The sequence below is a fragment of the Oncorhynchus mykiss genome, chromosome 8, assembly GCF_057628025.1.
Source record: "Oncorhynchus mykiss isolate SJ-2025 chromosome 8, ASM5762802v1, whole genome shotgun sequence".
NCBI lineage: Eukaryota > Metazoa > Chordata > Actinopteri > Salmoniformes > Salmonidae > Oncorhynchus > Oncorhynchus mykiss.
The window spans coordinates 90156669-90182615 of record NC_143029.1 but is presented as its reverse complement, the minus strand read 5'-3'; the positions used below and the strand labels follow the sequence as shown (position 1 = coordinate 90182615).

At 50.6% G+C, this 25947-nt stretch overlaps 1 protein-coding gene across 1 annotated transcript in view; it reads left to right on the top strand.

The window, feature by feature from the left end:
• Positions 1-20889, top strand: part of LOC110517127 (vesicle-associated membrane protein-associated protein A) — a 32343-nt gene extending 11454 nt beyond the window's left edge. The window contains exons 2-6 of the mRNA XM_036986651.2: positions 4343-4495; positions 13193-13296; positions 14401-14481; positions 16209-16397; positions 18683-20889. Coding sequence (XP_036842546.2) covers positions 4343-4495; positions 13193-13296; positions 14401-14481; positions 16209-16397; positions 18683-18859 — 704 coding nt within the window. The 3' untranslated portion in view covers positions 18860-20889. The remainder of the gene's footprint in view (positions 1-4342; positions 4496-13192; positions 13297-14400; positions 14482-16208; positions 16398-18682) is intronic.
• The last annotated feature ends 5058 nt before the right edge of the window (positions 20890-25947 follow it).

Sequence of the window (25947 nt, the reverse complement as noted above, 5' to 3'; positions counted from 1 at the left end):
ATTATTGTCAAAAGTTCAGAATATGGTTGACTGTCAACGCAGCCACAGTCCTTCCATCTCCAATATGGAGAGCATGGGGATCTCCTCTCTTCATATGATATTACCTGAGCTAAGGGAACCTCAAATTGGTTTAATCGATTAGGATTTGGCTTATAGCCTCGGAAAGCGGTACGTAATGCAATGACCTGTTTACGGTCAGCTGTTGGTGGTAACGAATGACTCCGACCAGTCTGGATCCTAGGCGTTGCATCCATTTACTCCTTTTTAAAGGGGCAATCTGCAGTTAAAACAATAACAGTGTGTTATTTTCCCCTCTCAACACCAACAAATAGGCTATAAATACACAAGGTTACCACTTTGGCCAGAGGGGACAGAGTGTAGGAGACTTTGTGTACTTTGGCCAGAGGGGACAGCGTGTAGGAGACCGTATACAACGGTTGTTACTATTAGTAGCCTGCAGTTGCTCAGACTGGAGAAATCATCTTGTTTTTCATCCTGTAAAGCATGTCAAATCGCTAATGTTTTGGCGTAGGCTTCAGCAACATTTATGCAAAGACTTTTTCTGTTGGGAGGGTCTTATCGCCGCGGTTGAGTAAGTTACTTTACATTCTAACTGCAATCGGTTACAGTTACTAGTTACTTGTCCAAAATCGTTATCATCAACGTAACGTTTGGATTACCCCAAACTCAGTCATTTAATCTGATTACTTTCCCCCTTAAGAAGACAAAAAGGATCCTTCAAACACATGTGGAGTTAAATTAAATGTAATTTGAGAACTAAGGTGTCAATTTAAACTCAGCAACAAAAAAAAAAGATTGCTTTTTCAGGACACTGTCTTTCAAAGATAATTTGTAGAAATCAGAATAACTTCACAGATCGTAAAGGGGTTTTTAACAGTTTCCCCATGCTTCACTGAACCATAAACAATGAATGCACCTGTGGAATGATCGTTAAGACACTTAACAGTTTACAGACGGTAGGCAATAAAGGTCACAGTTATGAAAACTTAGGACATTAAAGGTGTCTTTCTGTGAACTCTGGAAAAACGCCAAGAGAAAGATGCCCAGGTTCCCTGCTCATCTGCGTGAACGTGCCTTAAGCATGCTGCAAGGAGGCATGAGGACTGCAGATGTGGCCATGGGCAATAAATTGCAATGTCCGTACTGTGAGACGCCTAAGACGGTGAGACGGGCAGGACAGCTGATCATCCTCGCAGTGGCAGACCACGTGTAACACCTGCCCAGGATCGGTACATCCTAACATCACACCTGCGGGACAGGTACAGGATGGCAACAACAACTGTCCGAGTTACACCAGGAACGCACAATCCCTCCATCAGTGCTCAGACTGTCCGCTATAGGCTCACAGAGGCTGGACTGAGGGCTTGTAGGCCTGTTGTTAAGGCAGGTCCTCACCAGACATCACCAGCAACAATGTCGCCTATGGGCACAAACCCAACATCGCTGGACCAGACAGGACTGGCAAAAAGTGCTCTTCACGGACGAGTCGCAGTTTTGTCTCACCAGGGGTGATGGTCAGATTTGCGTTTATCGCTCATTCCTTCAACGTTACACCGAGGCCTGTACTCTGGAGCGGGATTGATTTGGAGGTGGAGAGTCCATCATGTTTTGGGGCGGTGTGTCACAGCATCATCAGACTGAGCTTGTTGTCATTGCAGGCAATCTCAACGCTGTGCGTTACAGGGAAGACATCCTCCTTCCCTCATGTGGTACCCTTCCTGCAGGTTCATCCTAACAAGACCCTTCTGCATGACAATGCCACCAGCCATCATACTGCTCGTTCTGTGTATGATTTCCTGCAAGACAGGAATGTCAGTGTTCTGCCATGGCCAGCGAAGAGCCCGGATCTCAATCCCATTGAGCATGTCTGGGACCTGTTGGATCGGAGGGTGAGGGCTAGGGCCATTCCCCCCCCAGAAATATCCGGGAACTTACAGGGAACTTGCAGGTGCCTTGGTGGAAGAGGTGGGGTAACATCTCACAGCAAGAACTGGAAAATCTGGTGCAGTCCATGAATAGTAGATGCACTGCAGGACATAGTATCTGGTGTGGCCACCAGCTGCATTGACTGTTACTTTTGATATTTTGTATATTTGAGAAAACGTTATTTCTATATTTAAGAAATCCATTATAGCACAATTTTAGTTTTTCAAAAGTATCTGTAGTCAGCGTCTGTAGTCAGCGTCTGTAATCAGCGTCTGTAGTCAGCGTCTGTAGTCAGCGTCTGTAGTCAGCGTCTGTAGTCAGTATCTGTAGTAAAAAATGCCTTAACTGATTCCAGGTAGTGAGTTACTCCCCAAACGGTGCAGCTCTGATGTGAAGGACAGAGAAATTGTCAAATCTCTAAAATAAAAAAAAAATGTATTGTAAATTTTGGGGCGGCAGGGTAGCCTAGTGGTTAGAGCGTTGGGCTAGTAACCGGAAGGTTGCAAGTTCGAATCCCCGAGCTGTTGCTCTGACAAGGTACAAATCTGCCGTTCTCATTGAGGCCGTTAATAGAGTTGCGTGACATCGTTATGTTTCTACTACTTCTACTTCTTAGTAGTTTTCCTCTTTCCTGATGATAGACACTGAACACAACACAACACAACGCCACGTCAATTCCACGCTCCCTCAAAACTTGAGACATTGGCATGCTGAACTGTTGCCAGAGAATTTAATGCTAATTTCTCTACCTAAGCAGCTTCCAATGTCATTTTCACAGAATTTGGCACTAAGTCCAACTGGCCTTATAATCACAGACCACCTGTACAGCGTCATGTGGGTGAGCGGTTTGCTGATGTCAACGTTGGGAACAGAGTGCCCCATTGTGTGGTTATGCTATGGTCGGGCATAAACTACGAACAACAAACACAGCTGCATTTTAAATCGATGGCAATTTGAATGCACAGAGATCCTGAGGCCCGTTGTCGTGCCATTCATCCATCGCCTTCACCTCGTGTTTCAGCATGATAATCCACGGCCCCATGTCGCAAGGATCTGGACACAATTCCTGGAAGCTGTAAATGTCCCAGTTCTTCCTGTATACTCACCAGACATGTCACCCATTAAGCATGTTTGGGATGCTCTGGATCGACGTGTACGACAGCGTGTTCCTGTTCCCACAAATATCCAGCAACTTCACACAGCCATTGAAGAGGAGTGGGACAACATTCCACAGGCCACAATCAACAGCCTGATCAACTCTATGTGAAGGAGATGTCGTGCTGCATTAGGAAAATGGTCACATCAGATACTGACTGGTTCTGATCCACACCCTACCTCTTTATTAAGGTATCTGTGACCAACAGATGCATATCTGTATTCCCAGTCATGTGGAATCCATAGATTAGGGCCTAATTGATTTTTCAATTGACTGATTTCCTTATGTGAACCTTAACTCAAGTAAAATTGTTGTATGTGTTATCCAGATGTGTTCATCTCCCCTCAGTGTTGCACTGTAATCACATGATCTCTCTCTCTGCCTCTCCCCCCTTCTCTGCCTCTCTCCCCTTCTCTGCCTCTCTCCCCCCTTCTCTGCCTCTCTCCCCCCTTCTCTGCCTCTCTCCCCCTTCTCTGCCTCTCCCCCCTTCTCTGCCTCTCTCCCCCCTTCTCTGCCTCTCTCCCCCCTTCTCTGCCTCTCTCCCCCCTTCTCTGCCTCTCTCCCCCCTTCTCTGCCTCTCTCCCCCCTTCTCTGCCTCTCTCCCCCCTTCTCTGCCTCTCTCCCCCTTCTCTGCCTCTCTCCCCCTTCTCTGCCTCTCTCCCCCTTCTCTGCCTCTCTCCCCCTTCTCTGCCTCTCTCCCCCTTCTCTGCCTCTCTCCCCCTTCTCTGCCTCTCTCCCCCCTTCTCTGCCTCTCTCCCCCCTTCTCTGCCTCTCTCCCCCTTCTCTGCCTCTCTCCCCCTTCTCTGCCTCTCTCCCCCCTTCTCTGCCTCTCTCCCCCCTTCTCTGCCTCTCTCCCCCCTTCTCTGCCTCTCTCCCCCCTTCTCTGCCTCTCTCCCCCCTTCTCTGCCTCTCTCCCCCCTTCTCTGCCTCTCTCCCCCCTTCTCTGCCTCTCTCCCCCCTTCTCTGCCTCTCTCCCCCCTTCTCTGCCTCTCTCCCCCCTTCTCTGCCTCTCTCCCCCCTTCTCTGCCTCTCTCCCCCCTTCTCTGCCTCTCTCCCCCTTCTCTCTCTGCCTCTCTCCCCCCTTCTCTGCCTCTCTCCCCCTTCTCTCTCTGCCTCTCTCCCCCTTCTCTCTCTGCCTCTCTCCCCCTTCTCTCTCTGCCTCTCTCCCCCTTCTCTCTCTGCCTCTCTCTCCCTTCTCTCTCTGCCTCTCTCTCCCTTCTCTCTCTCTCTCTCTGCCAGGTCCCTTTACAGAAGTCATCACCACCAACCTGAAGCTGAAGAACCCGTCTGATAGGAGAGTATGTTTCAAAGTAAAGACCACAGCTCCCAGGAGATACTGTGTACGGCCCAACAGCGGCATCATCGATGTAGGTGCTACCGTCACCATCTCTGGTGAGTCCAATAACTAGGGGTGGGAACGTTTTTTAAAATTGATATCCTTAATGTTTAGAAAAATCCCTAACGGGAGAAACTAATAATTTACAAAAAATATCCATCTACAAAATGTACATTTAAAATCCCAGCTGGCTCGCCTGCTCTTTTTTCTTTGCTAATGATGCGTGTCAGTCTTCGGTCTGTCGCGTGTAGAATGTTAAAGCTTATTCATTGCTGATTGGCCCTAGTTTACTGAAAAAACAGGTTATAGCCATATATCTTTTTTTACATACAACATATCAGTGACTCTAAACAAATATCTTATGTTTTATGTGGATTTATTTCCACAAAGGGGAGATCTTGACTGCATGTCGAGTCACGTGTCAGTTAAGATATCTGGAGAAATATATTTTTGTAATTTTGTAAGAATTACATGGCCAGTATTGAATAGAGGAGAATCCTAGTGGTTAGAGGGGAGGGGCGGCAGCGTAGCCTGGCGGTTAGAGGGGAGGGGGGGCGGCAGCGTAGCCTGGCGGTTAGAGGGGAGGGGGGGCGGCAGCGAGCCTGGCGGTTAGAGGGGAGGGACGGCGGCAGCGTAGCCTGGCGGTTAGAGGGGAGGGGGGGCGGCAGGGAGCCTGGCGGTTAGAGGGGAGGGGGGGCGGCAGGGAGCCTGGCGGTTAGAGGGGAGGGGGGGCGGCAGGGAGCCTGGCGGTTAGAGGGGAGGGGGGGCGGCAGGGAGCCTGGCGGTTAGAGGGGAGGGGGGGGCGGCGGCAGGGAGCCTGGCGGTTAGAGGGGAGGGGGGGGCGGCGGCAGGGAGCCTGGCGGTTAGAGGGGAGGGGGGGGCGGCGGCAGGGAGCCTGGCGGTTAGAGGGGAGGGGGTGGCGGCGGCAGGGAGCCTGGCGGTTAGAGGGGAGGGATGGCGGCAGGGAGCCTGGCGGTTAGAGGGGAGGGGGGGCGGCGGCAGGGAGCCTGGCGGTTAGAGAGTAGAGGAGACAGGTAGCCTGGCGGTTAGAGGGGAGGGACGGCGGCAGGGAGCCTGGCGGTTAGAGGGGAGGGGGGGCGGCGGCAGGGAGCCTGGCGGTTAGAGAGTAGAGGAGACAGGTAGCCTGGCGGTTAGAGGGGAGGGACGGCGGCAGGGAGCCTGGCGGTTAGAGGGGAGGGGCGGCAGGTAGACTAGTGGTTAGAGTGTAGGGGCGGCAGGTAGCCTAGTGGTTAGAGGGGAGGGGTGGCAGGTAGCCTAGTGGTTAGTAGCCTAGTGGTTAGAGGGGAGGGGCGGCAGGTAGCCTAGTGGTTAGAGTGTAGGGGTGGCAGGTAGCCTAGTGGTTAGAGTGTAGGGGCGGCAGGTAGCCTAGTGGTTAGAGTGTAGGGGTGGCAGGTAGCCTAGTGGTTAGAGGGGAGGGGGGGCAGGTAGCCTAGTGGTTAGAGTGTAGGGTCGGCAGGTAGCCTAGTGGTTAGAGTGTAGGGGAGGCAGGTAGCCTAGTGGTTAGAGTGTAGGGGCGGCAGGTAGCCTAGTGGTTAGAGTGTAGGGGCGGCAGGTAGCCTAGTGGTTAGAGTGTAGGGGCGGCAGGTAGCCTAGTGGTTAGAGTGTAGGGGCGGCAGGTAGCTTAGTGGTTAGAGTGTAGGGGCGGCAGGTAGCCTAGTGGTTAGAGGGGAGGGGCGGCAGGTAGCCTAGTGGTTAGAGTGTAGGGGCGGCAGGTAGCCTAGTGGTTAGAGTGTAGGGGCGGCAGGTAGCCTAGTGGTTAGAGTGTAGGGGCGGCAGGTAGCCTAGTGGTTAGAGGGGAGGGGCGGCAGGTAGCCTAGTGGTTAGAGTGTAGGGGCGGCAGGTAGCCTAGTGGTTAGAGTGTAGGGGCGGCAGGTAGCCTAGTGGTTAGAGTGTAGGGGCGGCAGGTAGCCTAGTGGTTAGAGTGTAGGGGCGGCAGGTAGCCTAGTGGTTAGAGGGGAGGGGCGGCAGGTAGCCTAGTGGTTAGAGGGGAGGGGCGGCAGGTAGCCTAGTGGTTAGAGGGGAGGGGCGGCAGGTAGCCTAGTGGTTAGAGTGTAGGGGCGGCAGGTAGCCTAGTGGTTAGAGTGTAGGGGCGGCAGGTAGCCTAGTGGTTAGAGTGGAGGGGCGGCAGGTAGCCTAGTGGTTAGAGTGGCGGGGCGGCAGGTAGCCTAGTGGTTAGAGTGTAGGGGCGGCAGGTAGCCTAGTGGTTAGAGGGGAGGGGCGGCAGGTAGCCTAGTGGTTAGAGGGTAGGGGCGGCAGGTAGCCTAGTGGTTAGAGTGTAGGGGCGGCAGGTAGCCTAGTGGTTAGAGTGTAGGGGCGGCAGGTAGCTTAGTGGTTAGAGTGTAGGGGCGGCAGGTAGCCTAGTGGTTAGAGGGGAGGGGCGGCAGGTAGCCTAGTGGTTAGAGTGTAGGGGCGGCAGGTAGCCTAGTGGTTAGAGTGTAGGGGCGGCAGGTAGCCTAGTGGTTAGAGTGTAGGGGCGGCAGGTAGCCTAGTGGTTAGAGTGTAGGGGCGGCAGGTAGCCTAGTGGTTAGAGTGTAGGTGCGGCAGGTAGCTTAGTGGTTAGAGTGTAGGGGCGGCAGGTAGCCTAGTGGTTAGAGGGGAGGGGCGGCAGGTAGCCTAGTGGTTAGAGTGTAGGGGCGGCAGGTAGCCTAGTGGTTAGAGTGTAGGGGCGGCAGGTAGCCTAGTGGTTAGAGTGTAGGGGTGGCAGGTAGCCTAGTGGTTAGAGTGTAGGGGCGGCAGGTAGCCTAGTGGTTAGAGTGTAGGGGCGGCAGGTAGCCTAGTGGTTAGAGTGTAGGGGCGGCAGGTAGCCTAGTGGTTAGAGTGTAGGGGCGGCAGGTAGCCTAGTGGTTAGAGTGTAGGGGCGGCAGGTAGCCTAGTGGTTAGAGTGTAGGGGCGGCAGGTAGCCTAGTGGTTAGAGTGTAGGGGCGGCAGGTAGCCTAGTGGTTAGAGTGTAGGGGCGGCAGGTAGCCTAGTGGTTAGAGGGGAGGGGCGGCAGGTAGCCTAGTGGTTAGAGTGTAGGGGCGGCAGGTAGCCTAGTGGTTAGAGTGTAGGGGCGGCAGGTAGCCTAGTGGTTAGAGTGTAGGGGCGGCAGGTAGCCTAGTGGTTAGAGTGTAGGGGCGGCAGGTAGCCTAGTGGTTAGAGGGGAGGGGCGGCAGGTAGCCTAGTGGTTAGAGGGGAGGGGCGGCAGGTAGCCTAGTGGTTAGAGTGTAGGGGCGGCAGGTAGCCTAGTGGTTAGAGTGGAGGGGCGGCAGGTAGCCTAGTGGTTAGAGTGGAGGGGCGGCAGGTAGCCTAGTGGTTAGAGTGTAGAGGAGGCATGTAGATTAGTGGTTAGAGTGTAGGGGCGGCAGGTAGCCTAGTGGTTAGAGTGTAGAGGAGGCATGTAGATTAGTGGTTAGAGTGTAGGGGCGGCAGGTAGCCTAGTGGTTAGAGTGTAGAGGAGGCATGTAGATTAGTGGTTAGAGTGTAGGGGCGGCAGGTAGCCTAGTGGTTAGAGGGGAGGGGAGGCAGGTAGCCTAGTGGTTAGAGGGGAGGGGAGGCAGGTAGCCTAGTGGTTAGAGGGGAGGGGAGGCAGGTAGCCTAGTGGTTAGAGTGTAGGGGAGGCAGGTAGCCTAGTGGTTAGAGTGTAGGGGTGGCAGGTAGCCTAGTGGTTAGAGTGTAGAGGAGGCATGTAGATTAGTGGTTAGAGTGTAGGGGCGGCAGGTAGCCTAGTGGTTAGAGGGGAGGGGAGGCAGGTAGCCTAGTGGTTAGAGTGTAGGGGCGGCAGGTAGCCTAGTGGTTAGAGTGTAGAGGAGGCATGTAGATTAGTGGTTAGTGTAGGGGCGGCAGGTAGCCTAGTGGTTAGAGTGTAGAGGAGGCATGTAGATTAGTGGTTAGAGTGTAGGGGCGGCAGGTAGCCTAGTGGTTAGAGTGGAGGGGCGGCAGGTAGCCTAGTGGTTAGAGTGTAGAGGAGGCATGTAGATTAGTGGTTAGAGTGTAGGGGCGGCAGGTAGCCTAGTGGTTAGAGGGGAGGGGAGGCAGGTAGCCTAGTGGTTAGAGTGTAGAGGAGGCATGTAGATTAGTGGTTAGAGTGTAGGGGCGGCAGGTAGCCTAGTGGTTAGAGTGTAGAGGAGGCATGTAGATTAGTGGTTAGAGTGTAGGGGCGGCAGGTAGCCTAGTGGTCAGAGGGGAGGGGAGGCAGGTAGCCTAGTGGTTAGAGTGTAGGGGCGGCAGGTAGCCTAGTGGTTAGAGTGTAGAGGAGGCATGTAGATTAGTGGTTAGAGGGGAGGGGCGGCAGGTAGCCTAGTGGTTAGAGTGTAGAGGAGGCATGTAGATTAGTGGTTAGAGTGTAGGGGCGGCAGGTAGCCTAGTGGTTAGAGTGTAGAGGAGGCATGTAGATTAGTGGTTAGAGTGTAGGGGCGGCAGGTAGCCTAGTGGTTAGAGTGTAGAGGAGGCATGTAGATTAGTGGTTAGAGTGTAGGGGCGGCAGGTAGCCTAGTGGTTAGAGTGTAGAGGAGGCATGTAGATTAGTGGTTAGAGTGTAGGAGCGGCAGGTAGCCTAGTGGTCAGAGGGGAGGGGAGGCAGGTAGCCTAGTGGTTAGAGTGTAGGGGAGGCAGGTAGCCTAGTGGTTAGAGTGGAGGGGAGGCAGGTAGCCTAGTGGTTAGAGTGTAGAGGAGGCATGTAGATTAGTGGTTAGAGTGTAGGGGAGGCAGGTAGCCTAGTGGTTAGAGTGGAGGGGAGGCAGGTAGCCTAGTGGTTAGAGTGGAGGGGCGGCAGGTAGCCTAGTGGTTAGAGTGTAGAGGAGGCATGTAGATTAGTGGTTAGAGTGTAGGGGCGGCAGGTAGCCTAGTGGTTAGAGTGTAGGGGCGGCAGGTAGACTAGTGGTTAGAGTGTAGAGGCGGCAGGTAGCCTAGTGGTTAGAGTGTAGGGGCGGCAGGTAGCCTAGTGGTCAGAGGGGAGGGGAGGCAGGTAGCCTAGTGGTTAGAGTGTAGGGGCGGCAGGTAGCCTAGTGGTTAGAGTGTAGAGGAGGCATGTAGATTAGTGGTTAGAGGGGAGGGGCGGCAGGTAGCCTAGTGGTTAGAGTGTAGAGGAGGCATGTAGATTAGTGGTTAGAGTGTAGGGGCGGCAGGTAGCCTAGTGGTCAGAGGGGAGGGGAGGCAGGTAGCCTAGTGGTTAGAGTGTAGGGGCGGCAGGTAGCCTAGTGGTTAGAGTGTAGAGGAGGCATGTAGATTAGTGGTTAGAGTGTAGGGGCGGCAGGTAGCCTAGTGGTTAGAGTGTAGAGGAGGCATGTAGATTAGTGGTTAGAGTGTAGGAGCGGCAGGTAGCCTAGTGGTCAGAGGGGAGGGGAGGCAGGTAGCCTAGTGGTTAGAGTGGAGGGGCGGCAGGTAGCCTAGTGGTTAGAGTGTAGAGGAGGCATGTAGATTAGTGGTTAGAGTGTAGGGGCGGCAGGTAGCCTAGTGGTCAGAGGGGAGGGGAGGCAGGTAGCCTAGTGGTTAGAGTGTAGGGGCGGCAGGTAGCCTAGTGGTTAGAGGGGAGGGGAGGCAGGTAGCCTAGTGGTTAGAGTGTAGAGGAGGCATGTAGATTAGTGGTTAGAGTGTAGGGGCGGCAGGTAGCCTAGTGGTTAGAGTGTAGAGGAGGCATGTAGATTAGTGGTTAGAGTGTAGGAGCGGCAGGTAGCCTAGTGGTCAGAGGGGAGGGGAGGCAGGTAGCCTAGTGGTTAGAGTGGAGGGGCGGCAGGTAGCCTAGTGGTTAGAGTGTAGAGGAGGCATGTAGATTAGTGGTTAGAGTGTAGGGGCGGCAGGTAGCCTAGTGGTCAGAGGGGAGGGGAGGCAGGTAGCCTAGTGGTTAGAGTGTAGGGGCGGCAGGTAGCCTAGTGGTTAGAGTGTAGGGGCGGCAGGTAGCCTAGTGGTTAGAGTGTAGAGGAGGCATGTAGATTAGTGGTTAGAGTGTAGGGGCGGCAGGTAGCCTAGTGGTCAGAGGGGAGGGGAGGCAGGTAGCCTAGTGGTTAGAGTGGAGGGGCGGCAGGTAGCCTAGTGGTTAGAGTGTAGAGGAGGCAGGTAGCCTAGTGGTTAGAGTGTAGAGGAGGCAGGTAGCCTAGTGGTTAGAGTGTAGAGGAGGCAGGTAGCCTAGTGGTTAGAGTGTAGAGGAGGCAGGTAACCTAGTGGTTAGAGTGTAGGGGAGGCAGGTAGCCTAGTGGTTAGAGTGTAGGGGCGGCAGGTAGCCTAGTGGTTAGAGTGTAGGGGCGGCAGGTAGACTAGTGGTTAGAGTGTAGAGGCGGCAGGTAGCCTAGTGGTTAGAGGGGAGGGGCGGCAGGTAGACTAGTGGTTAGAGTGTAGGGGCGGCAGGTAGTCTAGTGGTTAGAGTGTAGGGGCGGCAGGTAGCCTAGTGGTTAGAGTGGAGGGGCGGCAGGTAGCCTAGTGGTTAGAGTGTAGAGTCGGCAGGTAGCCTAGTGGTTAGAGTGTAGAGGCGGCAGGGTAGCCTAGTGGTTAGAGTGTAGAGGCGCCAGGTAGCCTAGTGGTTAGAGTGTAGGGGTGGCAGGTAGCCTAGTGGTTAGAGTGTAGGGGAGGCAGGTAGCCTAGTGGTTAGAGTGTAGGGGTGGCAGGTAGCCTAGTGGTTAGAGTGTAGGGGAGGCAGGGTAGCCTAGTGGTTAGAGTGTAGGGGAGGCAGGTAGCCTAGTGGTTAGAGTGTAGGGGTGGCAGGTAGCCTAGTGGTTAGAGTGTAGGGTCGGTAGGTAGCCTAGTGGTTAGAGTGTAGGGGCGGCAGGTAGCCTAGTGGTTAGAGTGTAGGGGCGGCAGGTAGCCTAGTGGTTAGAGTGTAGGGGCGGCAGGTAGCCTAGTGGTTAGAGTGTAGGGGAGGCAGGGTAGCCTAGTGGTTAGAGTGTAGGGGCGGCAGGTAGCCTAGTGGTTAGAGTGTAGGGGAGGCAGGTAGCCTAGTGGTTAGAGTGTAGAGGAGGCATGTAGATTAGTGGTTAGAGTGTAGGGGCGGCAGGTAGCCTAGTGGTTAGAGTGTAGGGGCGGCAGGTAGCCTAGTGGTTAGAGTGTAGGGGCGGCAGGTAGCCTAGTGGTTAGAGTGTAGGGGCGGCAGGTAGCCTAGTGGTTAGAGTGTAGAGGAGGCAGGTAGCTTAGTGGTTAGAGTGTAGGGGCGGTAGGTAGCCTAGTGGTTAGAGTGTAGGGGAGGCAGGGTAGCCTAGTGGTTAGAGTGTAGGGGCGGTAGGTAGCCTAGTGGTTAGAGTGTAGGGGAGGCAGGGTAGCCTAGTGGTTAGAGTGTAGGGTCGGTAGGTAGCCTAGTGGTTAGAGTGTAGGGTCGGTAGGTAGCCTAGTGGTTAGAGTGTAGGGTCGGCAGGTAGCCTAGTGGTCAGAGGGGAGGGGAGGCAGGTAGCCTAGTGGTTAGAGTGTAGGGGCAGCAGGTAGCCTAGTGGTTAGAGTGTAGGGGCGGCAGGTAGCCTAGTGGTTAGAGTGTAGGGGCAGCAGGTAGCCTAGTGGTTAGAGTGTAGGGGCGGCAGGTAGCCTAGTGGTTAGAGTGTAGGGACGGCAGGTAGTCTAGTGGTTAGAGTGTAGGGGTGGCAGGTAGCCTAGTGGTTAGAGTGTAGGGGCGGCAGGTAGCCTAGTGGTTAGAGTGTAGGGACGGCAGGTAGCCTAGTGGTTAGAGTGTAGAGGAGGCAGGTAGCCTAGTGGTTAGAGTGTAGGGGCAGCAGGTAGCCTAGTGGTTAGAGTGTAGGGGCGGCAGGTAGCCTAGTGGTTAGAGTGTAGAGGAGGCAGGTAGCCTAGTGGTTAGAGTGTAGGGGCAGCAGGTAGCCTAGTGGTTAGAGTGTAGGGGCGGCAGGTAGCCTAGTGGTTAGAGTGTAGGGACGGCAGGTAGTCTAGTGGTTAGAGTGTAGGGGTGGCAGGTAGCCTAGTGGTTAGAGTGTAGGGGCGGCAGGTAGCCTAGTGGTTAGAGTGTAGGGACGGCAGGTAGCCTAGTGGTTAGAGTGTAGAGGAGGCAGGTAGCCTAGTGGTTAGAGTGTAGGGGCAGCAGGTAGCCTAGTGGTTAGAGTGTAGGGGCGGCAGGTAGCCTAGTGGTTAGAGTGTAGAGGAGGCAGGTAGCCTAGTGGTTAGAGTGTAGGGGCAGCAGGTAGCCTAGTGGTTAGAGTGTAGAGGAGGCATGTAGATTAGTGGTTAGAGTGTAGGGGCGGCAGGTAGCCTAGTGGTTAGAGTGTAGAGGAGGCATGTAGATTAGTGGTTAGAGTGGAGGGTAAGTAACTGAAAGGTTCTGGATCAAATCCCAGAGCTGACAAGATAAAAATCTGTCCTTCTGTCCCTAAACAAGACAGTTAAACAATTGTAAATAATAATTTTTCTTAACTGACTGAATGGTTGAAAAACAAAAAAATATATGGTTATTTGTGATTTTAATGTTTTATTTTATTTGTATTATCGCCCTAGAATGTGCAATTCAGACTGTTTCAAAAATACTTCCTATTTCCTCAGAGGATGATGAACAGGCACACTCTGGCACAGTCACGCTAGTGGATGTTGTTTTGCTGCTGCCTTGGCAGGAACTAATGGGGGTCCATAATAAATACAAATTCTGGTCGTAGGAGCCTTTTTTGTTTTATCATTTTTTTTTTACTTGTCCATTCGGACAACTTTAGTCTATAGCTTTTATTTCGATCCTTGTTACAGTAGTTGAAATAAAGTACATTTAAGACTTATAGCGTAAATCAAGAACTCTGTTTTTTGCTGACACGTGTGTGTGACAGTTTGCTTTGAATCTATTACAGTAATGCTCCAGCCCTTCGACTACGACCCCAACGAGAAAAGTAAACACAAATTCATGGTCCAGAGTATCTTTGCACTTCCTAATGTGGCTGAGATGGATGCAATGGTGAGTAATTCTACCTTACTGTCAATCTACATCTGACCCTACGAGGTCTGGACTACTGCTGTGTGTTACTGTATCCATCTGTATCCTTTTCTGGTGTCCCAGGTGTAAATCTATCCCTGATTACAAGGGAAGAAGGAAAAATAAATAAGGTATTGGAACTGGCTTTGATGTCGCACCCCATTGTATTATCTGTGACTTAACCCAGTCATGGTGGTTTTCCCCTGTCGTCCAGTAGAGGGCAGCAAGAGAGTCATGATAGTTTCCCCCTCTCGTCCAGTAGAGGGCAGCAACAGAGTCATGGTAGTTTTCCCCTCTCGTCCAGTAGAGGGCAGCAACAGAGTCATGATAGTTTTCCCCTCGTCCAGTAGAGGGCAACAATAGAGTCATGGTGGTTTTCCCCTGTCGTCCAGTAGAGGGCAGCAAGAGAGTCATGATAGTTTTCCCCTCTCGTCCAGTAGAGGGCAGCAACAGAGTCATGGTAGTTTTCCCCTCTCGTCCAGTAGAGGGCAGCAACAGAGTCATGATAGTTTTCCCCTCGTCCAGTAGAGGGCAACAATAGAGTCATGGTGGTTTTCCCCTCTCGTCCAGTAGAGGGCAGCAAGAGAGTCATGATAGTTTCCCCCTCTCGTCCAGTAGAGGGCAGCAACAGAGTCATGGTAGTTTTCCCCTCTCGTCCAGTAGAGGGCAGCAACAGAGTCATGATAGTTTTCCCCTCGTCCAGTAGAGGGCAACAACAGAGTCATGGTAGTTTTCCCCTCTCGTCCAGTAGAGGGCAGCAACAGAGTCATGATAGTTTTCCCCTCTCGTCAAAACCAAGCATTCTATGAATCTCTCTAATACTACAGTTAGAGCTGGTGTTGATCTCCTCACAGAACATCACAGTGACGACAAGTACAGGAAAGATATCTACGGAGCTTTAGTGTTTGGCTAAGAGCTGAATAGTTGAATAATGATGTGATAGTTCGGTGCCAGATTTTTCCTCCACCCACCGTGGTATGTGTCTGTGTGTGAGAGAGAGATGGTGTGTTAGTGTATATGGAGTCCAGCTGCTAGTAGTTTAGTCTGATGAATAACATGCTGATGTATTCCTCACCTCTCCTCCAGTGGAAAGATGTGAAACCTCATGACCTCATGGATTCCAAGCTGAGATGTGTATTCGACCTGCCTTCTGAAAACAATGAAGTGGTAAGTTGGAGGAGCATCAGCAGGACTTATGTGGGGAGGGGGAGGGGCCTGTGGGGAGGGGCCTGCGGGGAGGGGGAGGGGCCTGCGGGGAGGGGCCTGTGGGGAGGGGGAGGGGCCTGTGGGGAGGGGGAGGGGCCTGTGGGGAGCGGCCTGCAGGGAGGGGCCTGCGGGGAGGGGGAGGGGGAAACTGGTCTGGGTTCTAAAGGTAGGTACTACTGCTGTACTGCAGTTTGTCCAATAGGAAAAGCACATTCTCCTTTTCTGTTTCAAAACATTTTGCTACGTCGTGTCCTTGGTCGGGCCAGGAGAAAGGCTAGTGCAGCAGAGTGGACCGGACACACAAGCCGTCTCCCTGGGAACTCTCGTGTGTGTTTCCCCCATCCCTTGTCCTTCACTGTGACGTGTCGTTGACTGTTCACTGACCAGAACCACATCTAACCATGGTATTGAAGGGACGTTCCCTCCCTGGTGCCTGCGATGTGCGTCCTCTATCTGCCTCCAGCCTGGACCAGACACACAAGCTGCATGCCAAATTGCCCCATATTCCCAATATAGTGCGTGACTTTTCATCGGGGCCCATAAGGCAACAGACTCGGCCTCCTCTGTCGTACGTACGGCCTCCTAATCAAACAGTACTCGTTTTCTTTCATAGAATAATTATTTGATTTGAGACCGGATGTGGTAAGCACTTTAGAGATTGTTTCATTGCAGGCGAATTCAAGTAAGCATCAGATAAAACACTGTTTGAACCCTACTCTTTCTAAGCATCAGATAAAACACGTACTGTTTGAACCCCACTCTCGCTAAGCATCAGATAAAACGCGTACTGTTTGAACCCCACTCTCGCTAAGCATCAGATAAAACGCGTACTGTTTGAACCCTACTCTCTCTAAGCATCAGATAAAACACGTACTGTTTGAACCCCACTCTCGCTAAGCATCAGATAAAACGCGTACTGTTTGAACCCTACTCTCTCTAAGCATCAGATAAAACACGTACTGTTTGAACCCTACTCTCTCTCTAAGCATCAGATAAAACGCGTACTGTTTGAACCCTACTCTAAGCATCAGATAAAACACGTACTGTTTGAACCCCACTCTAAGCATCAGATAAAACACGTACTGTTTGAACCCTACTCTCTCTAAGCATCAGATAAAACACGTACTGTTTGAACCCCACTCTAAGCATCAGATAAAACACGTACTGTTTGAACCCTACTCTCTCTAAGCATCAGATAAAACGCGTACTGTTTGAACCCTACTCTCTCTAAGCATCAGATAAAACGCGTACTGTTTGAACCCTACTCTCTCTAAGCATCAGATAAAACACGTACTGTTTGAACCCTACTCTCTCTAAGCATCAGCTAAAATGCGTACTGTTTGAACCCTACTCTCTCTAAGCATCAGATAAAACACGTACTGTTTGAACCCTACTCTCTCTAAGCATCAGATAAAACACGTACTGTTTGAACCCTGGACAGTCTCCTAACCTCCAGCCCCTAACTGATCTGGGACCAGGCTAAGGACACACTGCTGCTGGGTTTCTGTTTAGTGGTTTTCCCTTAAACATCTGCAAATGACACCCTATTCCCTATAAATAGTGCACTACTTGTGACTAGAGCCCTTTGAAGTCCTGGTCAGTAGTGCACTTAATATATAAGGGTGCCATTTGGGATGCTGCGGACTTAGTGGGTTCTCTCTCTCTCTCCCCGTTGTCCTTTTCTCCAGATCGACGTGGAGTTGAGCAGCAACACGACGGCTCCCGTACAGAACTCGTCCAAGGCGGCTCCCGTGCTGACAGCGGCGAAGACCGCCAGCGTCTCGACCAACGGCTCTGAGATGAAGAAACTAACAGAGGAATGCAGGAGACTTCAGGCTGAGATGGACAAGCTGACCGGCGAAAACCGTCAACTCAAGGTTAGGTTCTCTCTGCCGTGGAGACGGCTTAGAGGTTCGACGTGGTTTCATTGCACACAACAGTACGATTATTAGTCAGGTTGGTATAAAAGAGTTCAATTAAAATCCTGCTTTGCCAGAAGAATCAATTCCCCAATAATCCAGTTGACATGGACACATCAGGCTACCTGATGGGACTTGAATAAATGCAGAAAATCAACGTTCTCCCACAGCGACCATGTCATTTTTGTGTATCCTATTTGATTCGGAGTTTGGACGTACTTTTTCTCATCTCTGTGTATATAGTGTATTTTTTCCCCCCTCTTTCTAATTTTCTAAATTTACTTTTGCATATTTTTTTAATACTGAATGTTATCAGCTCTCCAACCAAAATCTAATATTAACCTGAGTTTAGAAATAACACAAAACATCTATACTTATTTGATTTAATTAACAAAGTTATGAAACACACTATTCCCCTGTGTGAAAAAGTAAACGCCCCCTTACACTCAATAACTGGTTGTGCCACCTTTAACTGCACTGACTGCAACCAACCACTTCCTGGTACTGTATGACCACTTCCTGTAGTTGTAGAACAGTCTCTCACATCGCTGTGGAGGAATTTACTGTAGCTGCACTGACTCCAACTAACCACTTCCTGGTACTGTATGACCACTTCCTGTAGTTGTTGGATCAGTCTCTCACATCGCTGTGGAGGAATTTACTGTAGCTGCACTTACTCCAACTAACCACTTCCTGGTACTGTATGACCACTTCCTGTAGTTGTTGGATCAGTCTCTCACAACGCTGCGGAGGAATTTTGACCCACTCTTCCATGCAGAACTGCATTAAGTGAAGAACATATGTGGGTTTTTACGCATGACCTGCTCGTTTCAAGGCCTTGGCTCATCGCGCTCTAGCGACTCTTTGGCACGCCTGGCGCCTGCAGGCGGACTCCGGTAGTCAGTTGAACGGGTATGGCTGGCTTCCAGTGTGAAGGGGAGTGGTTTGGTGGGTCATGTTTCGGAGGACGCGTGACTTGACCTTCGCTGTTAGCACCGAAGGGTTTAGTCAGATTATGAGAAGTGCCAACTAACCAGCAGTTAAAAGGTTCTGTAGAGAACTATATTGTTTGATAGTTTCTTCTCTCCTCTCTATTCCCCTCCTCCTCCTCTCTATTCCCCCTCCCTCTCTCCTCTCTATTCCCCCTCCCTCTCTCCTCTCTATTCTCCCCTCCCTCTCTCCTCTCTATTCCCCCTCCCTCTCTATTCCCCCTCCCTCTCTCCTCTCTATTCCCCCTCCCTCTCTCCTCTCTATTCCCCTCCCTCTCTCCTCTCTATTCCCCCTCCCTCTCTCCTCTCTATTCCCCCTCCCTCTCTCCTCTCTATTCCCCCTCCTCTCCTCTTCTCTCTCCTCTCTCTCTCTACTCCCCTCCCTCTCTCCTCTCTATTCCCCCTCCCTCTCTCCTCTCTATTCCCCCTCCCTCTCTCCTCTCTATTCCCCCTCCCTCTCTCCTCTCTATTCCCCCTCCCTCTCTCCTCTCTATTCCCCCTCCCTCTCTATTCCCCCTCCCTCTCTCCTCTCTATTCCCCCTCCCTCTCTCCTCTCTATTCCCCCTCCCTCTCTCCTCTCTATTCCCCCTCCCTCTCTCCTCTCTATTCCCCCTCCCTCTCTCCTCTCTATTCCCCCTCCCTCTCTCCTCTCTATCCCCCCTCCCTCTCTCCTCTCTATTCCCCCTCCCTCTCTCCTCTCTATTCCCCCTCCCTCTCTATTCCCCCTCCCTCTCTATTCCCCCTCCCTCTCTCCTCTCTATTCCCCCTCCCTCTCTCCTCTCTATTCCCCCTCCCTCTCTCCTCTCTATTCCCCCTCCCTCTCTCCTCTCTATTCCCCTCCCTCTCTCCTCTCTATTCCCCCTCCCTCTCTATTCCCCCTCCCTCTCTCCTCTCTATTCCCCCTCCCTCTCTCCTCTCTATTCCCCCTCCTTCTCTCCTCTCTATTCCCCCTCCTTCTCTCCTCTCTATTCCCCCTCCCTCTCTCCTCTCTATTCCCCCTCCCTCTCTCCTCTCTATTCCCCCTCCCTCTCTCCTCTCTATTCCCCCTCCCTCTCTCCTCTCTATTCCCCCTCCCTCTCTCCTCTCTATTCCCCCTCCCTCTCTCCTCTCTATTCCCCCTCCCTCTCTCCTCTCTATTCCCCCTCCCTCTCTCCTCTCTATTCCCCCTCCCTCTCTCCTCTCTATTCCCCCTCCCTCTCTCCTCTCTCTTCCCTCTCTCCTCCCTCTCTTCCCTCTCTCCTCTCTCCATCCAAGGACGACGGCGTTAGAATGAGAAGGGCTGCCCAGCGTTCTGACCACATGACATCAAACCAGACGGGCTCCTCCTCCTCCTCCATGATGCAACAGACGACCGCCGCCTCCCTCCCCTCTCTCCTCGTTGTCATAGCAGCCATCTTCATCGGATTCTTCATCGGGAAGTTCATCTTGTAAACTGGAGCTGGCTCTGAAATGGCACCCTATTTTCTATTTTGTGCACAATTTTTTTTGTTGAGCAGAACCGATAGGGAGTCCCATAGGGGCCTCTGGTTCAAAGTAGGGCACTACATAGGGAATAGGGTGCCATTTCGGACAGCGCGCCCTGGGAGAAGCAAGACGCCTGCCGTATCTAATGACAACCCCTCGGCTCCTGAATCAAAAGGCCGAAAGGGTGGAACTGACTAACCAAGAAGGAAAGACTTTGTGTTGACTTTGCCATATCAGAAGTAGTGCTCTGTCTGCAGTGGCCATGTTGTCTGTCTGTACAGTACGAGGGCCCCCACTGCCTTTCTGCAAGCCTTTACACATGGTTAGTGTACACAGAGGGGAGAGAGGAAAGGAAAGGAAAGGAAGGAAGATAACGAAAAAGATGGTTCCGTTTAGTTTTTCTGCCTTGTTTTTGATGGATGGACAGACAGCCTAAGTGCAGGTATGAGATGTACGTACCAAATAGCACCTTTATTCCCTGCATAGTACACTACTTCTAATGGTCCTGGTCAACAGTAGTGCACTGCACAAGGAATAGGGTGCCTTTTGGGGGACACACAGGAAGTGGTACACTATCAATCAACACGGATGACAGTTTATGACGTGCCTAGGCCCTGTTAGAGTACTTTAACGCACCGTTCCTACCTTACGAGGTAAGCATAGCTCCATAAGTGGTTAGATCGGTGAAAAGCCCCCCCCCCCCCCCCCCCCCTATTACTTTACCCAATTCAGATCTCTGATTCCTTCAAGGAAGATGGGTAGGAAGGAACTAATGCATGATGGGTAGGAAGGAACTAATGCATGGTGGGTAGGAAGGAACTAATGCATGGTGGGTAGGAAGGAACTAATGCATGGTGGGTAGGAAGGAACTAATGCATGGTGGGTAGGAAGGAACTAATGCATGGTGGGTAGGAAGGAACTAATGCATGATGGATAGGAAGGAACTAATGCATGGTGGGTAGGAAGGAACTATGCATGATGGGTAGGAAGGGAACTATGCATGATGGGTAGGAAGGGAACTATGCATGATGGGTAGGAAGGAACTAATGCATGATGGGTAGGAAGGAACTAATGCATGATGGGTAGGAAGGGAACTAATGCATGATGGGTAGGAAGGGAACTAATGCATGATGGGTAGGAAGGGAACTATGCATGATGGGTAGGAAGGGAACTATGCATGATGGGTAGGAAGGGAACTATGCATGATGGGTAGGAAGGGAACTATGCATGATGGGTAGGATGGGAACTATGCATTTCTTAAGTATTGGAACACGGTCCTAGTCACCATGGGGACATGAAGCAGTTGAATAAACCAATCGTCTTCTCTCGCTCTCTCACTCTTTTTTTTAATTATAAAGAAAATAAAAAATAGTACTTGAATGAAATGTTAAGTGAAACATTTTTATTTGAATCCTTTTTTTTAAGCTAAAAAGGAGAGAACTACTTCTTCCGTTGTCCAAACACCGACCACCTCGCTACTTAATGCAGGATCGCCTCTGATTTAGTCCGTACAAAATGGTACTCCTATTCCCTGTATAATGTCCCGCTTTTCACCAGGGCCTGTAGGGCGATCTGGTATAAAGTAGTGCACTATATGGCTGGATGGATATATGGACGAACGGATAGATGGGGTGCCATTTGGGACGGAGACGTCGACTACTTGATTTGTTCAGTTTAGTAATTTCTCTACTTCTCTGGGAAATGTTTCTAGTCCATCTGGGACAAAGGTCCTTCCCTACTTCCTGTCCAATTCTAGCCCTACTTCCTGTCCAATCCTAGCCCTACTTCCTGTCCAATCCTATCCCCACTTCCTGTCCAATCCTATCCCCACTTCCTGTCCAATCCTATCCCCACTTCCTGTCCAATCCTCTCCCCACTTCCTGTCCAATCCTCTCCCCACTTCCTGTCCAATCCTCTCTCCTTACCTTCTGAGGCAAATGTTCTTAACCCCATCCCTCCCATGGTATTAAGCATTGAAGAAATAAAACTGAAAACAATGTTGGTTTTGATGGCCATCTTCTTGCGGAGTCTCTTCAAATGTACAAGTCATACATCACAATGTAGCCGACATCTTTGTTTGCTGACGAATATCTAGATGAATATTGTTAATTGTTTGCTAATACAAACATCTATTCACCGGACCTAGCTCAACCTTGTCCCCCCGAGGCTAATTCACCGGACCTAGCTCGGCCTTGTCCCCCGAGGCTAATTGACTGGACCTAGCTCGGCCTTGTCCCCCCGAGGCTAATTGACCGGACCTAGCTCGGCCTTGTCCCCCGAGGCTAGTTGACCGGACCTAGCTCGGCCTTGTCCCCCGAGGCTAATTGACCGGACCTAGCTCGGCCTTGTCCCCCGAGGCTAATTGACCGGACCTAGCTCGGCCTTGTCCCCCGAGGCTAATTGACCGGACCTAGCTCGGCCTTGTCCCCCGAGGCTAATTGCTACATACAGTGCATTCGAAAGGATTTCAGACCCCTTTTTCCACATTTTGTTACGTTAAAGCCTGATTCTGAAATTGATATTTCGCTCATCAATCTACACACAATACCTCATAATGATGTTTGGCTGGGGTAGGCCGTCATTGTAAATAAGAATTTTGTTCTTAACGGATTTGCCTAGTTAAATAAAAGTTCAAATCCCACTGTGGATAATTGCATAGGGGCAAAAAAAAGTAAAAAATATTACTCCACAGTTAAGGACACAGACTGACCATGTGAAAGCTATGATCCCTTATTGATGTCACTTTCAAATCAGTGTAGATGAAGGGGAGGAGACGGGTAAAAGAAGGATTTTTAAGCCTTGAGACATGGATTGTGTATGTGTGTCATTAAAATATTAAAAGTGCCTTTGAACTGGGTAGTAGGTGCCAGGAGCACCGGTTTGTGTCAAGAACTGCAACGCTGCTGGGTTTTTTTCCACACTCAACAGTTTCCCCGTGTGTATCCAGAACGATCCACCACACAAAGGACATCCAGCCAACTGGACGCAACTGTGGGGAAACATCGGAGTCAACATGGACCAGCATCCCTGTGGAAGCATCGGAGTCAACATGACCAGCATCCCTGTGGAAGCATCGGAGTTAACATGACCAACATCCCTGTGGAAGCATCGGAGTCAACATGGACCAGCATCCCTGTGGAAACGCTTTCAACACATTCTAGTGGGACTCTGAAACCACTGAGCCCCAGTAATAAGGTTTCCTGGTTACCAGGTACCTATTCTGTGGAAGCCCATTCATCAATCGAGTATCACCGTTTCTATCGACCAAATATCTTGTTGGTGTTCATTTAGGGTGAGATCAAGGCCTGTGTTCATAAAATGTCTGGGTAGGAGTACTGATCTAGGACCAGTTTCTTTAAAATTTTAACACAAGCTGGGCCTAATAACATGGCCAGTGGTGGGGGAAAAAGTACTCCATTGTCATACTTGAGTAAAAGTAAAGATACCTTAATAGAAAATGACAAATAAAAATAAAATACAACTAGAGTAAAAGTATTTGGTTTTAAATAGGCCCGCGCTCCAGCAGGTATATCTCTCTGGTCACCCCCAAAGCCAACACTTCCTTTGGCTGCCTTTCCTTCCAGTTCTCAGCTGCCAATGACTGGAATGAACTGCAAAAATCACTGAAGCTTATGTCTTCCTCTCTAACTTTAAGTATCAGCTGTCAGAGCAGCTTACCGATCACTGTACCTGTACACAGCCCATCTGTAAATAGCCCACCCAACTACCTCATCCCCATATTGTTACTTATCCTCTTGCTCTTTTGCACCCCAGTATCTCTACTTGCACATCATCTTCTGCACATCTATCACTCCAGTGTTAATGCTAAATTGTAATTATTTTTGTCTCTAAGGCAATAAATAGGCCTACCTCCCTACATTTGCACACACTGTACATTGATTTTTCTATTGTATTGATGGTACGTTTGGTTGTGTTACTCTGTTGTTTGTGTCGCACTGCTTTGCTTTATCTTGGCCTGGTTGCAGTTGTAAATGAGAACTTGTTCTCAACTGGCCTACCTGGTGAAATAAAAATACTTCGGTATCAAAAGTAAATGTACGAATAATTTAAAATTCGGTATATTAAGCAAACCAGACGGCGCAATTCTTTTTGTTTTACAGATGGCACACTCCAACACTCAGATGACATTTAAAAACAAAGCATTTGTGTTTAGTGAGTCCTCCAGATCAGCGGCAGTAGGGATGACCAGGGATGTTCTCTGTTTAGTGAGTCCTCCAGATCAGAGGCTGTAGGGATGACCAGGGATGTTCTCTGTTTAGTTAGTCCTCCAGATCAGAGGCAGTAGGGATGACCAGGGATTTTCTCTGTTTAGTGAGTACACCAGATCAGAGGCTAGAAGGGATGACCAGGGATGTTCTCTGTTTAGTGAGTCCTCCAGATCAGAGGCAGTAGGGATGACCAGGGATGTTCTCTGTTTAGTGAGTACACCAGATCAGAGGCTAGAAGGGATGACCAGGGATGTTCTCTGTTTAGTGAGTCCTCCAGATCAGAGGCAGTAGGGATGACCAGGAATGTTCTCTGTTTAGTGAGTCCTCCAGATCAGAGGCTAGTAGGGATGATCAGGGATGTTCTCTGTTTAGTGAGTCCTCCAGATCAGAGGCAGTAGGGATGACCAGGGATGTTCTCTGTTTAGTGAGTCCTCCAGATCAGATCAGATCAGAGGCAGTAGGGATGACCAGGGATGTTCTCTGTTTAGTGAGTCCTCCAGATCAGAGACAGTAGGGATGACCAGGGATGTTCTCTGTTTAGTGAGTCCTCCAGATCAGAGACAGTAGGGATGACCAGGGATATTCTCTGTTTAGTGAGTCCACCAAATCAGAGGAAGTAGGGATGACCAGGGATGTTCTCTGTTTAGTGAGTCCTCCAGATCAGAGGCAGTAGGGATGACCAGGGACGTTCTCTGTTTAGTGAGTCCTCCAGATCAGAGACAGTAGGGATGACCAGGGATGTTCTCTGTTTAGTGAGTCCTCCAGATCAGAGGCAAATCAAATCAAATTTTATTTGTCACATACACATGGTTAGCAGATGTTAATGCGAGTGTAGCGAAATGCTTGTGCAGTAGGGATGACCAGGGATGTTCTCTGTTTAGTGAGTCCTCCAGATCAGAGGCTAGAAGGGATGACCAGGGATGTTCTCTGTTTAGTGAGTCCTCCAGATCAGAGGCAGTAGGGATGACCAGGGATGTTCTCTGTTTAGTGAGTCCTCCAGACCAGAGGCTAGTAGGGATGACCAGGGATGTTCTCTGTTTAGTGAGTCCTCCAGATCAGAGGCAGTAGGGATGACCAGGGATGTTCTCTGTTTAGTGAGTCCTCCAGATCAGATCAGATCAGAGGCAGTAGGGATGACCAGGGATGTTCTCTGTTTAGTGAGTCCTCCAGATCAGAGACAGTAGGGGTGACCAGGGATGTTCTCTGTTTAGTGAGTCCTCCAGATCAGAGACAGTAGGGATGACCAGGGATATTCTCTGTTTAGTGAGTCCACCAAATCAGAGGAAGTAGGGATGACCAGGGATGTTCTCTGTTTAGTGAGTCCTCCAGATCAGAGGCAGTAGGGATGACCAGGGACGTTCTCTGTTTAGTGAGTCCTCCAGATCAGAGACAGTAGGGATGACCAGGGATGTTCTCTGTTTAGTGAGTCCTCCAGATCAGAGGCAAATCAAATCAAATTTTATTTGTCACATACACATGGTTAGCAGATGTTAATGCGAGTGTAGCGAAATGCTTGTGCAGTAGGGATGACCAGGGATGTTCTCTGTTTAGTGAGTCCTCCAGATCAGAGGCTAGAAGGGATGACCAGGGATGTTCTCTGTTTAGTGAGTCCTCCAGATCAGAGGCAGTAGGGATGACCAGGGATGTTCTCTGTTTAGTGAGTCCTCCAGACCAGAGGCTAGAAGGGATGACCAGGGATGTTCTCTGTTTAGTGAGTCCTCCAGATCAGAGGCTAGAAGGGATGACCAGGGATGTTCTCTGTTTAGTGAGTCCTCCAGATCAGAGGCTAGTAGGGATGACCAGGGATGTTCTCTGTTTAGTGAGTCCTCCAGATCAGAGGCAGTAGGGATGACCAGGGATGTTCTCTGTTTAGTGAGTCCTCCAGACCAGAGGCTAGAAGGGATGACCAGGGATGTTCTCTGTTTAGTGAGTCCTCCAGATCAGAGGCTAGAAGGGATGACCAGGGATGTTCTCTGTTTAGTGAGTCCTCCAGATCAGAGGCTAGTAGGGATGACCAGGGATGTTCTCTGTTTAGTGAGTCCTCCAGATCAGAGGCTAGTAGGGATGACCAGGGATGTTCTCTGTTTAGTGAGTCCTCCAGATCGGAGGCTAGTAGGGATGACCAGGGATATTCTCTGGATAAGTGTGCGAATTGGACTATTGGAGTAGAAAGTACATCATTTTCTTTAGGAATGTAGTGAAGTAAAAGTCAAAGTTGTCAAAAATATAAATATAAAGTACAGATACCCCAAAAAACTACTGAAGTAAAAAATACTTTAAAGTACCACTTAAGTACTTTACACCTGATCCTAGATCAGCCCAGAGCTGTGGATAATGAAGACCTGATCCTAGATCAGCATAGAGCTGTGGATAATGAAGACCTGATCCTAGATCAGCCCAGAGCTGTGGATAATGAAGACCTGATCCTAGATCAGCACAGAGCTGTGGATAATGAAGACCTGATCCTAGATCAGCCCAGAGCTGTGGATAATGAAGACCTGATCCTAGATCAGCCCAGAGCTGTGGATAATGAAGACCTGATCCTAGATCAGCATAGAGCTGTGGATAATGATTACCTGATCCTAGATCAGCACAGAGCTGTGGATAATGAAGACCTGATCCTAGATCAGCCCAGAGCTGTGGATAATGATTACCTGATCCTAGATCAGCCCAGAGCTGTGGATAATGAAGACCTGATCCTAGATCAGCCCAGAGCTGTGGATAATGAAGACCTGATCCTAGATCAGCCCAGAGCTGTGGATAATGAAGACCTGATCCTAGATCAGCCCAGAGCTGTGGATAATGAAGACCTGATCCTAGATCAGC